The 18,045-nt window shown below is 47.5% G+C and overlaps 1 protein-coding gene across 1 annotated transcript in view; it reads right to left on the reverse strand.

The window, feature by feature from the left end:
* The window catches only part of GCC2 (GRIP and coiled-coil domain containing 2), a 128,657-nt gene that overhangs the window by 20,599 nt on the left and 90,013 nt on the right, over positions 1-18,045 (reverse strand). The window contains exons 17-18 of the mRNA XM_069757561.1: positions 6,780-6,901; positions 6,203-6,379 (exon numbers count right to left, since the gene is read on the reverse strand). Of these exons, the coding sequence (XP_069613662.1) occupies positions 6,203-6,379; positions 6,780-6,901 (299 nt within the window). The remainder of the gene's footprint in view (positions 1-6,202; positions 6,380-6,779; positions 6,902-18,045) is intronic.

Below are 18,045 nucleotides of genomic sequence, written 5' to 3' on the forward strand. Positions count from 1 at the left end.
GAACCATGGGACGTCCCAAAGCAGTCCCTGGGGTGGGAAAAACATACTTCCATCAGGTCCGAGGACTCACCACTGCCGCCTGCAGGATCCTTCTGCCCAGGCTGGAGTCTGCCGTAGTTCGGCGAAAACATGTGGATGGAAGACCAGGTTGCCGCTTTGCAAAGCTGTCGGCGAAAGCCCTGTGACGTACCGCACTGGAAGCGCCGACTGCCCGGGTAGAGTGAGCCTTTATCTCAGGAGGGGGCACTCTGTTCTTGACCCGGTAAGCTCCCAAAATTGCCGTTCTAATCGAGCGAGCAATAGTCGCCTTGGAAGCCGGCAGGCCTCTACGCACGCCATCAGGGATGGCGAACAGAGAATCCATCTTTCGGAAAGCGGCCGTGCTAGCCAGGGAGAAACTCACTGCCCTGACGAGGTCCAGCCTGTTCCACTATCGCTCCAGAGGATGATTCGGAGCTGGACAAAGGAAGGTAGAACGATGTCCTCGTTGAGGTGGAAAGATGAAAACCACCTCGTGAAATGAAGGAAGGCGGAGGCCTGGGACCACCTTGTCCTTGTGGAAAATCAAGAAAGGAGGTCGGCAAGAAATGGCCGCCAACTCAAAAACGCGGCGGATCGAAGCGATGGACCTGAGAAAAGCCACCTTCCGAGATAGAACTGACAGGGAAAAACTCCCTGAGAGGCTCAAAGGGGAAACCCCTAAGAACAACCAACACAACCTTTAAATCCCATGAATCCACAGAGGCCCTGTACGGAGGGACAGCGTGGGCTACTCCTTGAAGGAAGGTCTTAACCTGTGGCTGAGAAGATAATGTCTTCTTAAAGGGAAGAAGAGCGCAGGAACCTGGCCCTTTAGGGAATTGAGAGCGAAGCCCGAATCCAGTCCTGCCTGAAGGAAAACCAAATGGAAGGCAGGGAAAAGGACATAGGTGAAAAGCGGTTGGGCTCGCATGAACGAAAGTCTTCCGGGTACGATAGTAGAACCTGGAAGACAACGAAGGCTTCCTAGCCTGGATTGTAGTGTGACTCGACCGGGACGAAAGGACAGACGCTCTTATAACTGTGGAGTCCACAGCCATGCCGTAAACTGAGCGACCGATAATTCGGGTGGCAGATCAGACCCTGGAGGCCAAAGCGTAGACGCCCACGCGGGAGGGTCGCGAGATCTGGAGACGAACCAAAGGAACCTTCCTGTTCCTTCGGGACGCAGAGAGGTCCACGTCCGGAGTCCCCCATCGAAGACAAATCTGATGGAAGACCTCCTGATGCAAGGACCATAACCCTGCCGCGAGACCCTCGCAGCTGCGGAAGTCGGCGGCCCAATTGTCCGTGCCGGGGATATGCACCGTGGATATCACCAGAACCATTGCCTCTGCCCAGAGGAGGATCTTGGATACCTCGGCCAAGGAGCTCCGAGTCCCCCCTTTATGATTGACATATGCCACCTCCATGGCATTGTAGACCCCTGAGAATCCTTCCCTAGTGACGAGGGAAGAGAAAGATGGCCCGAAGCTCGAGGATGTTGATCTGCGGAAGAGACTCCTGCGCCGACCAACGACCCCAAGCAGTCAGATGGCGAAACACAGCGCCCCAGCCAAGCAGGCTGGCGTCCGTCGTCACCACTTGCCAAAGAACTGGAAGGAAGGACATGCCCTGGGAGATGAGAGGTGACGTCAGCCACCAGCTGAGGGACCCTTGACTCGGGAAGAGAGTCGGATAGGACGATCCAGGGACAAGACAGCCCTGTCCCACTGTGACAGAATGGCCTGCTAAAGAGGTTGAGAGTGAAATTGGGCAAAGGGGATTGCTTCGAAAGTCACTACCATCCTGCCCAGAAACTTCATGGGCGATCAGAAGAAGGGAAGCCGAGGACCCTAAAGCAAGGGTACATCCCGACGAAGGATGGACCTCTTGTCCTCGGGAAGGAAGACTTTGGTCTGACGAGTGTCGAAGAGCATGCCCCGAAAAACGAGGCGCTGGGAAGCAACAAGACAGGATTTCTTCATGTTGACAAGCCACCCGAAGCGGACTAGGGTGTAGAGGACGATGGACAGGCTCTGGTGAGCCTGAGAAAAAGGGGGACGGAGCCTAGAAGAGGATGTCGCCGAGGTACAGAAAGAAAAAAATAAGCCTCTGACCATCAAGATGGCTATCAGCGCCGCCATGGTCTTCGTGCAAACCCTGGAAGCGGTTGCGAATCGGAACGGCAGGGTGAAGAACTGAAAATGGTCCTGGAGCACCACAAAGCACAGGAATCTGTGATGTTCCGGGAAAATCGAGACATGAAGGTAGGCATCCTGAATTTCTATGGAACACAAAAGTTCTCGAACCTCCATGGAAGCAATTACTGAACGAAGGGAATCCATCCTTAAGAGTCTCAGACAAACTCTCCAGTTCAGCAATTTGAGATCCAGAATGGGACGAAACTTGCTTTTTTTTTTTTTTTTTTTTTTTTTCTTCTTTTTCTTTTCTTCTTCTTCTTCCAGTACCACAAAAGATTGGAATAGCAACCAGTGAACCGTTCTTTTTCTGGGACGGGAACTATTACTCCGGCTTTGAGGAGAGAAGCGGTGGCTGCGAAGAAAACCCGGAACTAGAACGGGGACTCTTGGGGTCGGGATCCGAAGAAACGATCCCTGAGTTGTGAAACGAACTCTATTTTGTATCCCGAGGATACAACTTCCCTGACCCATGCGTCCTCTGCTGAGGGGATCCAGACATCCCTGAAGAAGGGAAAACCGCCCATCCTGGGAAGTGGGCTGGCGTCTTGCTGTGAGTCATGCCGAGGTGGATCCTCCAGTCCTAGCCCTGGAGGATCTACCCTGGGAGTAGCGGGAGCGCCAGGAAGGCGTGTGGTCTGAAGGAAACAGTCTTCTACTCTTGACGTGCCTGTGGCCTCTGTTGCTGCGGGGAAAAGGAGTTTGACGCCACGAAGCGACGTAAAGGCCGAAAGGACCGAAATTGCCGTCTAGGAGGGGGGCGACGAGGTGTAGACTTGTGCCCCCCGGTAGCGTCCTAATGATTTGGCCCAACTTAGAACCAAAGCGACGTGAACACTGAAAAAGGCAGGCTGGTAAGGGACTTTTTGAAGACAAATCCGCCTGTCAGGCCTTGAGCCAAACGGACTGACGGATGGCAACGGCATTGCTGGACACCTGAGCCGCAAAAGACGCGGCATCCAGGGAAGCGGAGACCAAGTATTCACCCGCATGAGAAAACTGGTTGGCAAGCTCCGCCAGCTGTCCAGGAGGGCCCCGTCCAGAATGCTCCGACGGAGTTGTGTGACCTTTGGATATGGATAATGATACCCAAGTATAAGCAATGGCCGGGCAAAAATAGACGCAGCCGATTCGAAAGCTGAGCTCGCAAAGGATTCTGACTCTATAGTTAGAATCTTTCAGAGATGCTCCGCCAGATAGCGGGAGGACCGTGTTGGAGGACAGAGTCCAATAAGCGGTGAACTCCAGAGAAAAGGGATATAAAAAACACCAAGGCGCTTTCCTCTCTGAAAGCGGCTGGTCGGATTCTCTTTTTCTCTCGTCAGGGCCTTCTCGAATTCAGGGTGAGAAGCGAAGACCTTGGAAGGTGGCTTCGACCGTCTAAACGAAACCGCCTGATCCGCGCGTTCCGTAGAGCGATCTTTGATGCCACGGGTCTGGTTGATTGCTCCAATGAGGCTCTGAACCATATCCCTCATGTTAGCGATTTGGTCAGAATGCAGCTCCAAAACGTCCCTCTGAAGGTGCGTCCGAAAACGCCTCGTCTGACTCGGGAGAGGATCGGGAAGAAGCTGACCGCTGAAATGGGCCGTGAGGCGAGATGGAACGGGAAGAGGAGTCGCAATGGCGCTCCGGTCTGGACCTCTTTAAGGCCTATCCTGGTAGGCTCAGACGGGGCTACTTTTGACCCGCTGGCTACTGCGGAGGTCTGCCAGGACAATCTATCCAGAACGGACACCGGGGTCTGGGATACCCTGGTGAGATCCGCCACAGATTGAGACAGAGAGGAAGCCCACCCTGGGATAGGGTCCTCACTCTCTCGGGGCAGAGGGGGGGGGGGGAGCCCAGAACGATGTGGGATCGCTGCAGTCCTGACAGGTGGGAGAGGACTGACCTAAGGGGAACCTGCCCTTACAGGAGAGCACAAAAGGTGCCTGACTAAAGCAGAGGAAGGGTATTGGTCTGCAGTGCAGAGCTACTCACGGAAGATGTCCTGTGGATAGCTTCGGCTGTAGGAGGAGGTCGGCAGGGAAGGCAGGTCCTGTAAGAAATCACCGCTGGGTCCACACGCCGGGAGTGGTGTAAGGCCCCGCACTCTGAAGTCCGCAGCATGAGCCAAGAAGCGCCGAAAGCAGCCGGCGCTGAAGCTGCATGATTGAGAGTACAAAGATGGCGCCGGCCGCAGTCTGTGCTGAGGCCAAGAGGAGTGGGCGGGGCTAAGCGCCGGAGAGGAGAGAGGGGAAGACGCGGGAGAAAAGCCCGCCGGAAAGAGGACGGGGGCGGAGCCATAACGCCGCACTAGGCCCCGACCGAAGCCGGGGCCTAAATTAGCTCCCGGTGGCCGTCGGGAATGGAAGCCGCGGCGTGGAGGCCCCGCAAGGCTAGCCCACCCGACGGAGAGAGCGGGGGCTAGAGTCACTGCGGCGCGGTCTGTGCCTAGGCCAGGGAGTGGCTGGGGCAAAGCGCCGGAGAGAAGGGGGAAAACACGGGAGAAAGACCCGCCGGAAAGAGGATGGGGGCGGGGCCGAAACGCCGCACTAGGCCCCGACAGAAGCCGGGGCCTAAATTAGCCCCCGATGGCCGGCGGAAAAGGTCCAGGCCCCGGCCGAAGCCGGGGCCTGGATTAGAGCCTGGTGACCGCTGTGGGGGAGAGACGCCGTGGAAACCTTACAAGGCCCCGGCGCTACCGCCGCAATGAACCCCTTCTCTGGTGGACCCATGTGCCGCACAAGGGAAGCTGAAGAGAGATCCAGGGTGAGGTAAGAGCCCTGGACCCCAAACTATGGGACACAGTGACTTCCCCATAAAACAACCCCTGAGCCCCACTCTTAGATTGCTAGACAGGGGAGAAAATACTCACCTTTCTTCATCTGTATACTTACCCTTGAATGATCTGGGATGGTATGGGGAAAATACTCACCTCAAACCTCCCACGCCGGTACTAACCTGAAGAGGAATGAGACGTCCAGGAGCTGATGGACGTCCTCGTCTCCGCAACCGACAGGCTCTGGTGGGCGAGTGGGTGGGGGACGGAGCCAGGACCGGACTTCTGAGCACGCTTGTGTGCTAGGATCTTGGTCCTGGAGAGGGATCTATGAGGATACGGGGTGGCAGTACACACCGTACTCACAGTCCGTATTGTGGGACTACAGGTGTGACTGTTCACCCTGTATCCCTCCGGAAAACCTGAAAAGAAAATGACGTACATTGAGGTAGATAAGGGTCTAATGAAAGACCCGTGTCCACCTCCTACTGACACTAAGCTAAACTGAATATCCTACTTCCTGTCGGTAGGGTGTATACTGCAGAGGAGGAGCTAACTTTTTAATTTGCTTAGTGTCAGCCTCCTAGTGGCAGCAGCATACACCCCATGGTTCCTGTGTCCCCCAATGAAAGGCGATAGAGAAAGACACTTTTTGCCCCAGTTACTGATTTCATAGACAATAGGCCACATTGTGGTCAATGGTGAACATGTGCCCCTCTATGTCACTTTCTGATGCCAGACTCAGACATGTTGTGAACACACAGCAGCACATCAGTTTGTTGTTTTATCGATTGTTTTTGTCTTGCATCTGCATTTTTCTAATAAAAAAAAAAAACAAAAAAAAAAAACACAACAACCCTGTAGTAGGTAAGCTGTCTGACCTTTTTTTCCTCCACTGTCACATTGCAATGGATCCATTAAAATCAAGTGGATGTCTTACATTTCTCATCCATTGTTAATAGATTTCTCAAACACTTAAATTGCTGTTTCTACGATGCAAAGACGGCTCAGAATAGGACACTAAAAATGGATGTAGGAATAGTCCCATGGGTCTGTGTGCTCACTGTTTAAGAAAAAAAAGGGACAGCACACAGATGAGGAATCCTATGTGTGAATGTGCCCTCAATACGTCCCTCCACATTCATATTTCAATAGAATTATGGAGACTAATGACTGCAGCTAACACTTCCAGTTCCGGTACATTACAGGAATGACTCACTTTTCCCTGAGCTCGGCCTCCTTTGTCACCGTCTCCTGCAGCATCTTATTATGTCTCTCCAGCAGCATGTCATGTTCTGCCTGCAGGGACTGCAGCTCCGCCGCGTTCATCTGTAACGTGTGCTGGGCTTCTAGGAGCTTGGACTTCACTTGATCCAGCATTGATTGCAAGTGCTCTCTGAAGAAAAGAAAGCAAAGGGTTAAAGTGTGTCCATGGTCCTAATCCTAGTAATAATTAAGATCATGTTAACTTGCATCTCTGCTTCATTAGGAGCAGTTTGTAACTTTTTTAAAGTCATTTTAGTTGAGAATACCCATTAAGGGCCAGGAATGGTCTCCAAGTCGAGCCTGGCTAGAGCTAATGTGCTGGTCAGGAACACACAGGGTCCATATAAATCGGACCCCTTTTATATAGTGCGCTAAGCCTCACTTTCTTGTAAGTTTTCGGCCCGTGGCGTGGATGAATGGAAGGAGTACAAACCATTTTTGTTAATTCAGCAAATATCTAAAATCTTAGTTTTGGACTAAACAGCCTCTAAACTGTAGAAGGATATTGCAGATTCCGGACTTGCGGTTACCTCTCTTTTTGGAAGGCCTCTTGTTCAGCTTGGGATGTAGATTTATTCTTCTGTTGCTTTAACACATTATGGACACGGACTTTGTAGCTTTCAAATTCGGCAGTAACTGCGGCCTGTTCAGCCTAGGAATGGGAATAAATGACTTATTATTTCCTGAATGCGGACTTTCCACCATATAACTATCCAACCTTACAGCCATGGTCCCCACAAAACCAGAAGCCTTCACCTTTGCAAGTACTGCTATGTGCCATTACAGCTGTCTGCTTTGTACCTTTTTTTTTTTACAATTTAATGGTATAGTGGATGGGCTCAGACAATCATGGCTATCTACGATGTCGTCATTATGGATGACCACTCCCTGCAGTCAGCTGTACTGATGGAATGTAATGTTCCTATGGACGACATCATCACTGTGCCATGTACACAGAACTGCGTAGAAGAACCGGAAGAGTGGCAGGTATACTAACAAGTGTCATATTGTAACATTTGCTGTTCACTTCTAGGCCAGTATACAGACTGGCTCTGGTGCAGGAACAATATACGCTTCTCTCTTACCCATAGTCAAATCAAAGAAAGGGATGAAGAGCGTTCTAGCTCCTGCCTACAGATATGCCAATCTGGCAGTAGGGGCTAGTGCACATGTCCGTGCCTTAGGCTACTAGTCTGCAGTCACTATGTGCCTGCAGACTTGTGAATCCTGACATGGCACGCAGTGAGGATTCTCCAGCGGCGGGACCGGGTGATTAAGTCACTGCAATGACCACATGTGTGCAAACCACATTCTTGCAGTCACGTGCCCACCACCGGAGAGTCCGCTCAGCATGTAAAGTATGCAGAGTGCCAGACAACCTCTTTGGAGAAGTATTCTACAAATGATCTATCGATTTGCTAATGCACAGACATTTTTTTGCTCTGTTTTCCATATTTATGAAAGTTCAATGTTCAGCAGAAATGTATTTCTTGATCTGCCAATTATTATTCACTAGATGGTGGCCCGATTCTAACGCATCGGGTATTCTAGAATATGTATGTACATAGCAGCCACATAGTATATAGCACAGGCTACGACATATTCTTGAATACCAGAAGCGTTAATACAGACTATGCAGTATATAACACAGCCCAAACAGTATATAACACAGCCCACACAGTATATAACAATGCCCACAAAGTATATAACACTGGCCACGTAGTATATAGCAGCCATGCAGTATATAACGCAGCCCACACATTATATAACACTGCCCACATAGTATATAACACCTTTCATGTAGTATATAGCAGCCATGTAGTATATAACGCAGCCCACACAGTATATAACACAGCCCACGTAGTATATAGCAATGTGGGCATTATATGCGTGGTTAAAAAAGACTTAAAATAAAAAATAAACATATACGCACCTTCCGAAGGACCCTTGTAGTCCTGGCGCCTGTGTGCGGTGCACGCGGCAGCTTCCAGTCCCAGGATTGTTATGAGCGCAGGACCTGTGATTAGATGGCCGGCAGGTAAAGCCAATGGCTAGCTGTAACTTTACACTTTATTTTAATGTTTCTGGGGAGAGGTCCCATCAGCAATCTGGGGCTGCCCTTTTCATTTATTAAATCAGGCAGGAACTTGGTAGAAAAGGTTGGGCCTGAACGTCTGGGTTGTGGGAACCCTGCACACAGATCAGGATCGCACAATCCTTCTGTGGCCGCTCTCACAGTGAAAGATCTCATTTGTTGCACTGACTCAGCACTGCCGCATCATTTAGCAAGCGGTGACAGAACAGAAACGTCTGAGATCGGTTAACATACACAGTAGGCATGAGCTCTTGCTTTTTCAATGGTGAAAGGGGCTGTGGGATCCCGCAACCAGGAATTTCTAGCCCAACTTTTGATAGAAAGCCCGAACCTTTCGGGGGGGCATGAGGGAGTGTTCTTCACTAGTGATGAGCGAGAGTGCTCGGATAAGGTGTTATCAGTGCTAATAAAGCATCTTCAACATGCTCGAGTCACATGCTCGGGTCCCCGTGGCTACTAACCAGCCGCAACATATGCAGGGTTAGCCTGTTTGTTAGGTAATCCCAGCATGTGATGCAGCTGGTTAGCAGCCGCGGGGACCAGAGCGTATGACTCGAGCATGTTGAAGATGCTTTATTAGCGCTTGAGCGTGCTCTAATAACACCTTATCCGATCACGCTCGCTCATCACTATGAATCTTCACACTTTTGGTAATAACTTATACTTAGAAAAGTCACCAGTCTTGGGATGCGCACTCACCATACTGGGGATAGGCAGGGTGCTGCCGCTCACTGTGTACTGAGCAGTGACCGTGGCCGCTCCGGGCGCACATCCTTGAAAGTTGGTGGCTCTCGGGATGAGGAATAATGTTATCTTTCTCTCAGTTGCCGCACTTTCAGTAGAGCCAGGCAGCACTGTCACACTATATGTGCAGGTTCAGTAAGTCGGCCTGCAGATTATCCCTATATCAGCAGGTTAATGGCGTTTGGGAATGTGACATGTTCTCTTTAGACTTGTTAGAAATATAAAAAAAGTAATCTAAAGGTTTCACATCACATGTCAAAGCCTTTAATGGACAGGGTAAAGTCTGGACACACAGGAAATCTCATTAATAGTGATGAGCGAGTATATTCGTTGCTCGGGTTTTCCAGAGCACGCTCAGGTGGTCTCTGAGTATTTATGACTGCTCGGAGATTTAGTTTTCCTTGCCACAGCTGAATGATTTACAGCTATTGGCCAGCTTGATTACATGTGGGGATTATCTAGCAACCAGGCAACCCCCACATGTACTCAGCCTGGCTAATAGCTGTAAATCATCCAGCTGCGGCAAGGAAAACTAAATCTCCGAGCAGTCACAAATACTCGGAGACCACCTGAGCAACGAGTACACTCGCTCATCACTACTCATTAACTATCATTAATTTAATTAACTATAATAGAATTCTGCAAAGTGCATTAACCACTGCATTACAAATGATGGAAATCATTTTTAAAGAATTTAATATTCCAATTAAATAAAATGCTAATAAATTTCATTTCTTGAAAACCTGTATTTCTGCCTATGAGACTCATGTGTTCAGACTTTAGGGACACCCTGTATATTATATGTTGGTGATGTAAGAGCCTATGGATTTTCAAAGCCTAAAAAGGTTTGTGGCAAACAGTAGAGATCATATATATACAGTAAAACATGGTGTGTATAGCGAATAATCACAGAACCCGACGTCCCCATTACAGTGAGTTCTGTCTGTGGCATTGGAATTAGCCTTGTCGGGGATCTGACACATCCATTATTGTCGTTATTCTGTTCCTAGAACTCAAGCAGAACACCACAAATAACCAATGCAGATGTGATCAGAGACTTATCCAGAAACACCTATGTGATGTTAAATACTTCAGTGCAATTAAAATGTATTCTACAAGTGATATTTTGCCTTTTCTCAATAATATATCATACGCTGTACATTGTCTTGTTGTAATATCTGATAAATGTTGTGCTCTTTTCTCCGTCCTTTATATGTAAGTCACCTGATGAAGGGACCCCTGTGCGCAGAAAACTTGCAAGTAATCATTATTCCGGTAAGCCAATAAAGGTATGACTCCTACAACACTTTTGTCTTTTGACACAAAAGTATTTGACATGACACACCAGAGAAACCCAGCGTCTTGGAAATGGTTCACATTCTTACACGGAGGAGTGGAAGACAGGAAGTGTCAGTGGTTCAAACAAAGCAATGTACAGCAGGAAGCACAAGGTCAGCGGGTAACAGATGTGAGCAGTGGGAACCCGCCAGCACAACGCTCTGCATTCAGCTCGCCAGGCTGAGAGCCAGAAAGAAACAAGGTTTCCAATTATATGTGCTGTATGTGAGGTAGGACCGAACAATCCAGGGGAAAAAATCCCACCATTCCAAACGATCTAGAACCTTCAATAACCGTCACCTTTTAGGGAGACCTTTAATTCATACAATAGTGTATTCACCTATCAGCTATAAGAAGTATTAATGTGAATCCACATGCCATAGATTGTAGCAGAAATGTCTGCTATTCATTAGTCCCATTCATTAGTATATGGCTTACAGTAATCCATTCTTACTGCCATACAGATTTGTAGAACTCAATCTCAGTCGCATAAATTCAAGCTACAAATCTGCTGCGTGTGAATTGAGTTGCAGATGGTATGCAGTGATAAAGCTTGCTTTCCATAACTCCACTCACAGACTTCATCCACTACAAGTTCATGCGGAAAACTTATTCTGTTCTCCATCTGGCCAAAAGTCTACTACACCACCCTCATCACATCACTAGCAGAAAAAACTCCCTCCCGAGCCATAAAGTACAGGCCCCTGTCAATACCTCAGAGCTGACGATCAGACCACTTATTTTCTTGACAAAATTAATCATATCCGTCAGTACATTTTCTTTACGATTCCCTCACAGCCTGAATCCACTTCCATCCGCACCAAGTTCATTTTCTACCTTTAACCCCTTCATGACCCAGCCTATTTTGACCTTAATGACCTGGCCCTGTTTTTTGCAATTCTGACCAGTGTCCCTTTATGAGGTAATAACTCAGGAACGCTTCAACGGATCCTAACGGTTCTGAGATTGTTTTTTCGTGACATATTGGGCTTCATGTTAGTGGTAAATTTAGGTCAATAATTTTTGCGTTTATTTGTGAAAAAAAATGGAAATTTGGCAAAAATTTTGAAAATTTCGCAATTTTCAAATTTTGAATTTTTACTCTGTTAAACCAGAGAGTTCTGTGACACAAAATAGTTAATAAATAACATTTCCCACATGTCTACTTTACATCAGCACAATTTTGGAAACAAAATTTTTTTTTTTGCTAGGAAGTTATAAGGGTTAAAATTTGACCAGCGATTTCTCATTGTTACAACGAAATTTACAAAACCATTATTTTAGGGACCACCTCACATTTGAAGTCAGTTTGAGGGGTCTATATGGCTGAAAATACCCAAAAGTGACACCATTCTAAAAACTGCACCCCTCAAGGTACTCAAAACCACATTCAAGAAGTTTATTAACCCTTCAGGTACTTCACAGCAACAGAAGCAACATGGAAGGAAAAAATGAACATTTAACTTTTTAGTCCCAAAAATGATGTTTTAGCAACAATTTTTTTATTTTCCCAAGGGTAAAAAGAGAAACTGGACCCCAAAAGTTATTGTACAATTTGTCCTGAGTACGCAGATACCCCATATGTGGGGGGGAACCACTGTCTGGGCGCACGACAGGGCTCTGAAGTGAAGGAGCGCCATTTGACTTTTTGAATGAAAAATTGGCTCCAATCTTTAGCGGACACCATGTCGCGTTCGGAGAGCCCCTGTGTGCCTAAAGATTGGAGCTCCCCCACAAATGACCCCATTTTGGAAACTAGACCCCAAGGAACTTATCTAGATGCATAGTGAGCACTTTGAACCCCCAGGTGCTTCACAAATTGATCCGAAAAAAATGAAAAAGTACTTTTTTTTCACCAAAAAATTTCATTTAGCCTCAATTTGTTCATTTCCACATGGGCAACAGGATAAAATGGATCCTAAAATTTATTGGGCAATTTCTCCTGAGTACACTGATACCTCACATGTGGGGGTAAACCACTGTTTGGGCACGCGGCAGGGCTCAGAAGGGAAGGAGCGCCATTTGATTTTTTGAATGAAAAATTAGCTCCAATCGTTAGCGGACACCATGTCGTGTTTGGAGAGCCCCTGGGTGCCTAAACATTGGAGCTCCCCCACATGTGACCCCAGTTTGGAAACTAGACCTCCCATGGAACTAATCTAGATGTGCAGTGACCACTTTAAACCCCCAAGTGCTTCACAGAAGTTTATAACGCAGAGCCGTGAAAATAAAAAATCATTTTTCTTTCCTCAAAAATTATTTTTTAGCCTGCAATTTTTTATTTTCACAAGAGTTACCGGAGAAATTGGACCCCAAAAGTTGTTGTCCAGTTTGTCCTGAGTATGCTGATGCCCCATATGTGGGGGGGGGGGGGGGGGGGAACCACTGTTTGGGCACACGTCGGGGCTCAGAAGGGAAGTAGTGACTTTTGAAATGCAGACTTTGATGGAATGGTCTGCGGGCATCACGTTGCGTTTGCAGAGCCCCTGATGTGCCTAAACAGTAGAAACCCCCCACAAGTGACCCCATTTTGGAAACTAGACCCCCCAAGGAACTTATCAAGATATGTGGTGAGCACTTTGAACCCCCAAGTGCTTCACAGAAGTTTACAACGCAGAGCCGTGAAAATAAAAAATAATTTTTCTTTCCTCAAAAATTATGTTTTAGCAAGCATTTTTTAATTTTCGCAAGGGTAACAGGAGAAATTGGACCCCAATAGTTGTTGCCCAGTTTGTCCTGAGTACGCTGGTACCCCATATGTGGGGGTAAACCACTATTTGGGCGCACGTCGGGGCTCGGAAGGGAGGGAGCACCATTTGACTTTTTGAACGCAAAATTGGCTGGAATCAATGGTGGCGCCATGTTGCGTTTGGAGACCCCTGATGTGCCTAAACAGTGGAAACCCCTCAATTCTAACTTCAACACTAACCCCAACACACCCCTAACCCTTATCCCAACTGTAGCCATAACCCTAATCACACCCCTAACCCCAACACACCCCTAACCACAACCCTAACCCCAACACACCCGTATCCGTAATCCCAAACCTAACCCTAATCCCAACCCTAACCCTAAGGCTATGTGCCCACGTTGCGGATTCGTGTCAGATTTTTCCGCACGATTTTTGAAAAATCCGCAGGTAAAAGGCACTGCGTTTTACCTGCGGATTTCCAGTGTTTTTTTGTGCGGATTTCACTTGCGGATTCCTATTCAGGAACAGGTGTAAAACGCTGCGGAATCCGCACAAAATTTACATGCTGCGGAAAATACAACACAGCGTTTCCGCACGGTATTTTCCGCACCATGGGCACAGCAGATTTGGTTTTCCATAGGTTTACATGGTACTGTAAACCTGATGGAAAACTGCTACAAATTTGCAGCGGCCAATCCACTGCGGATCCACGGCCAATCCTTTGCGGATCCGCAGCCAAATCCGCACCGTGTGCACATACCCTAACCCTAGTTCTAACCCTAACCCTAGCCCTAACCCTAGTTCTAACCTTAACCCTAGTGGAAAAAAAAAATATATATTTATATTTAAATATATATTTTCTTTATTTTATTATTGTCCCTACCTATGGGGGTGATAAAAGGGGGGGAGGGGGGTCATTTACTACTTTTTTTTTTTTGATCACTGTGATAAAACCTATCAGAGTGATCAAAATATACCTGGAACGAATCTGCCGGCCAGCAGATTCAGCGGGTGCCCGTGGAGATGGCGGCGCCCATGGATAAGACGGACAGACACCGGGAGGCTCGGTAAGTATGGGGGGGGGGGGGAGATCAGAGCATGGGGGGGGGATCGGAGCACGGGGGGGTGGGATCGGAGCACGGGGGGAGCGGGCAGGAGGACAGGGGAGCAGACAGGACGACGGAGAGGAGCGGAGCACAGGACGGAGGACTGGGGAGGAGATCGGTGGTGGTGGGGGGCACATCAGGGTTTCCAGCCATGGCCGATGATATTGCAGCATCGGCCATGGCTGGATTGGTGAAATATTACAAATGGCTTTGATTGGCAATTTCACTTTCAACAGCCAATCAGAGCGATCGTAGCCACGGGGGGGTGAAGCCACCCACCCCTGGGCTGAAGTACCACTCCCCCTGTCCCTGCAGATCGGGTGAAATTGGAGTTAACCCTTTCACCGGATCTGCAGGGACGCGATCCCTCCATGACGCCACATAGGCGTCACAGGTCGGATTGGCACCCACTTTCATGACGCCTACGTGGCGTCAAAGGTCGGGAAGGGGTTAAACCCGTCACACAATAAGTTACCAGGCTCCTTGCTTCTTCTCGCCCTACAACCTGCGCCAGTGACCCTATTTCTTCACATCTCTTCCAGTTTCTCTCCCCAGTTGTCACTACCTGCCCAACTAAAATATTTAACCTCTCTTCCAATATCTTTCCCTCTTCATTCAAACACACAGTCATTACCCCTTTACTAAAAAAAAAATAAAAAAATCCCTCGACCAGAACTGCAATGCTAACTACAGACCCGTCTCTAATCTTCCCTGCCTTTCCAAACTCCTGGAACACTTGGTTCATGCTCGTCTAATCCACTTTCTTTCAGACAGTGCTCTTCTTCACCCATTATAACCTAGTTTTCGCTCTTTACATTTTAAAAGTGCGCTCACCAAAGTCTCTAGCGAACTACTAATAGCAAAATCAAATGGCCACTACTCATTGATGATTCTCCTGGATTTCTCTGCAGCATTCAACACTGTGGATCACCAGCTCCTTCTTACTATGCTCCACTCAAGTTCTCTCTTGATTGTTCTACCTATCTGACCGATCCTTCACACTATCTTTTGCTGGCTCTTATTCTTCTAACCTTACCCTTAATATGGTGGTTCCCTCAAGACTCTTAGACTATGCGCGCACGTTGCGGATTGTATGCGTTTTTGCCGTGTTTTTTCGCTGCGAAAACGCATACACAACACAACCCATTGAATTCAATGGGATTCCGCAATGCTGTGCTAATGATGCATATTTTTCCGCGATGGAATCGCATCGCGGAAAAATACGCAGCATGCTTCTTTGTGCGGAATCGCTGCGATTCTGCACAAATAGGAATGCATTGATCCGCTTACTTTCCGCATGGGGCTATGCCCACCATGCGCAAAGTAAGTGGATCATGTGCGGATGGTACCCAGTCTCCTCTGGATGGTACCCAGTCTAAAATAAAAAATAGTTATATTCTCACCTTCTGGCGGCCCCAGATCCAGCCCAGGTCTTAGCAATGCTCCCGGCAGCTCCCGTTCCCAGTGATGCCTTATGACAATGACCTGTGATGACGTAGCGGTCTCGAATGATGCTACGTCATCTGGGGTCATTGTCGCGAGGCATCCCTGGGAACGGGAGTTTCCGGGAGCATCGCGAGGATCGGGAAGGCTGCGGGGGCCGCCGGAAGGTGAGAATATCACGATTTTTTTATTTAATTATTTTTAACATTATATCTTTTTACTGTTGATGCTGCATAGGCAGCATCAATAGTAAAAAGTTGGTCACACTTGTCAAACACTATGCTTGACAAGTGTGACCAACCTGTCAATCAGTTTTCCAAGCGATGCTACAGATCGCTTGGAAAACGCTAGCATTCTGCAAGCTAATTACAAAACGCTAGTGTTTGGCGTGAATACGCATGCCAATTCCACTGCGTTTTACCCACGGCAGGGAGTTGTGGAATTTCCGCGGAAATTTCCGTGGCAATTCAGCAACGTGTGCACATAGCCTTACTGTTCCTTTTATTCATTCTTATCGGGACTACTACAACTCTCTACTTATCGGTTTCCCTCTAACCAAATTTCTAATCTCCAATCCATCCTGAATGCGACAGCCAGTCGTATTTCTGTCCAGCTCACTGCACTGGTTGCCTATTCGTTTCAGAATACAATACAAACTTATTTTTCACCCACAAAGCTCTCCACAGTTCTGCACCACCCTATATCTCATCCCTTATATCTGTCTATCACCCTACCCAAGTTCTCTACTCTGCAACTGATCTACAACTAATATCCTATATAATCCAAAACTCCCAATTCCATCTCCAAGACTTCCCTAGTGCTGCGCCAGTTTTCTAGAATGCACTACACCGAAAGATCTGACTAATACCTAGCCCTCACATTTTTTAGTGTGATTTAAAAACACTTTTCTTTTGATAAGCTTATCACCTCAATTCAGTAAACTAACTCTCCCCTGTTCCTACTTTGTAAATTTTCCTCAGAATTTTAACCCTAATATTCATCCGTCTCCACATCTTCTATGCCCCCAATAGCACACCGTAACTGCACTTAGACAGATACTGGCTGATGACCGGCTCATGCAGCTTATTTGAAATGCCGGGTTTCAGGGCTGTGGATTCGAAGTCTGAATCATGGAGTCGGAGTCTGAGTTGTGGATTCAATTTTGGTGGAGTCGGAGTTGGCATAAAATAGACTGACTTCAACTCCAAAAATATAAAATAATTGGGTTCGGTAGTACAATGCAGGATGTGCTGTAAATGTTTTCGTAAGAATTCGGTAAAGTTATGAAATGTCCCAAAAATGTCTGTTCTGTTCCTGATCTAAGGATCTCGGCTTTTAGTGGAGATGAATCTGTGCTGCACTTTAAGCACATGCTCAGTAGTGACCCAGGGGCTGTGTGGGAAATTGAGGAGTCGGAGGTTTGGCTTACCATCTCCACAGCTCTGCTATTTATTATAATGATGGCTGGATCACACATGACAAACACTTTCTACCTTTCGTGTCCCCGCAATTTCCTTATAGATTGTAGCTTATGAGCAGGGCCCTCACTCCTCCTGTAACTGTTTGTTACTTTGTGATGTCTTTATTATCTGGACATGTCCCTGCTTAATTGTAAAATGCTGCGGAATAGGTTGGCGCTATAGAAATAAAATTCTTATTATTTATTACTACATCTCCGCCTTGCTATTACACAGTGTATGAGAGCAGCGTGGCACCGTGCTGCTCCCAGTGCAAATACTTCCCAGAATTCCTATGGCGTATTGCACAAGTCCAATAATTACATTTAGAAAAATGTTTATGGCATACTGCACAAGAAAACGTAATTACATTTCATTAAAAAAAAAATCAATGCAAATTAAATTCCTAGTCGCCAAGACCATGGGAATTTAGTTCAACTTCTATCTTTAAACACGCTGTCAACATGTTTTCCCCTATATAAACGAAATCCATCACCTTTAAGTCATCTTGAACAGAAGTACAGCAACCTCTCCATAAGTGCCCAGCTCCCCGCATATCTAAGTAAGTACATTTTATAATCCTTCAGCACCGCATGGACAGTACAGTCCGACGGGTGTCACTACACTATTCCCAGCACCTTCTCGGTCCCTGCAATAGGTGTCCTCCTGCCTTGATTGACATGGCTGTGATATTCACAGGGTTTGTTGCACGTGCACAGCTCTTGCCCTTCACTGTGCAGGTACAAGAGGTGAACAGACTGTGGATTACCTAGGAAAATCTTAGTTACTTACCGGTAGCGGGATTATACAGAGCGCAAGACAGCACCACCTGAGAGAGGGTATCCGACCATCGAAGACCGGAAACCTACTGAATAAAAAGGCGGTACCTCTCCTCCGCATCAGTAGGTTTTCAGAGCATGA

Source organism: Ranitomeya imitator, chromosome 3, assembly GCF_032444005.1.
Source record: "Ranitomeya imitator isolate aRanImi1 chromosome 3, aRanImi1.pri, whole genome shotgun sequence".
NCBI classification, from domain to species: domain Eukaryota; kingdom Metazoa; phylum Chordata; class Amphibia; order Anura; family Dendrobatidae; genus Ranitomeya; species Ranitomeya imitator.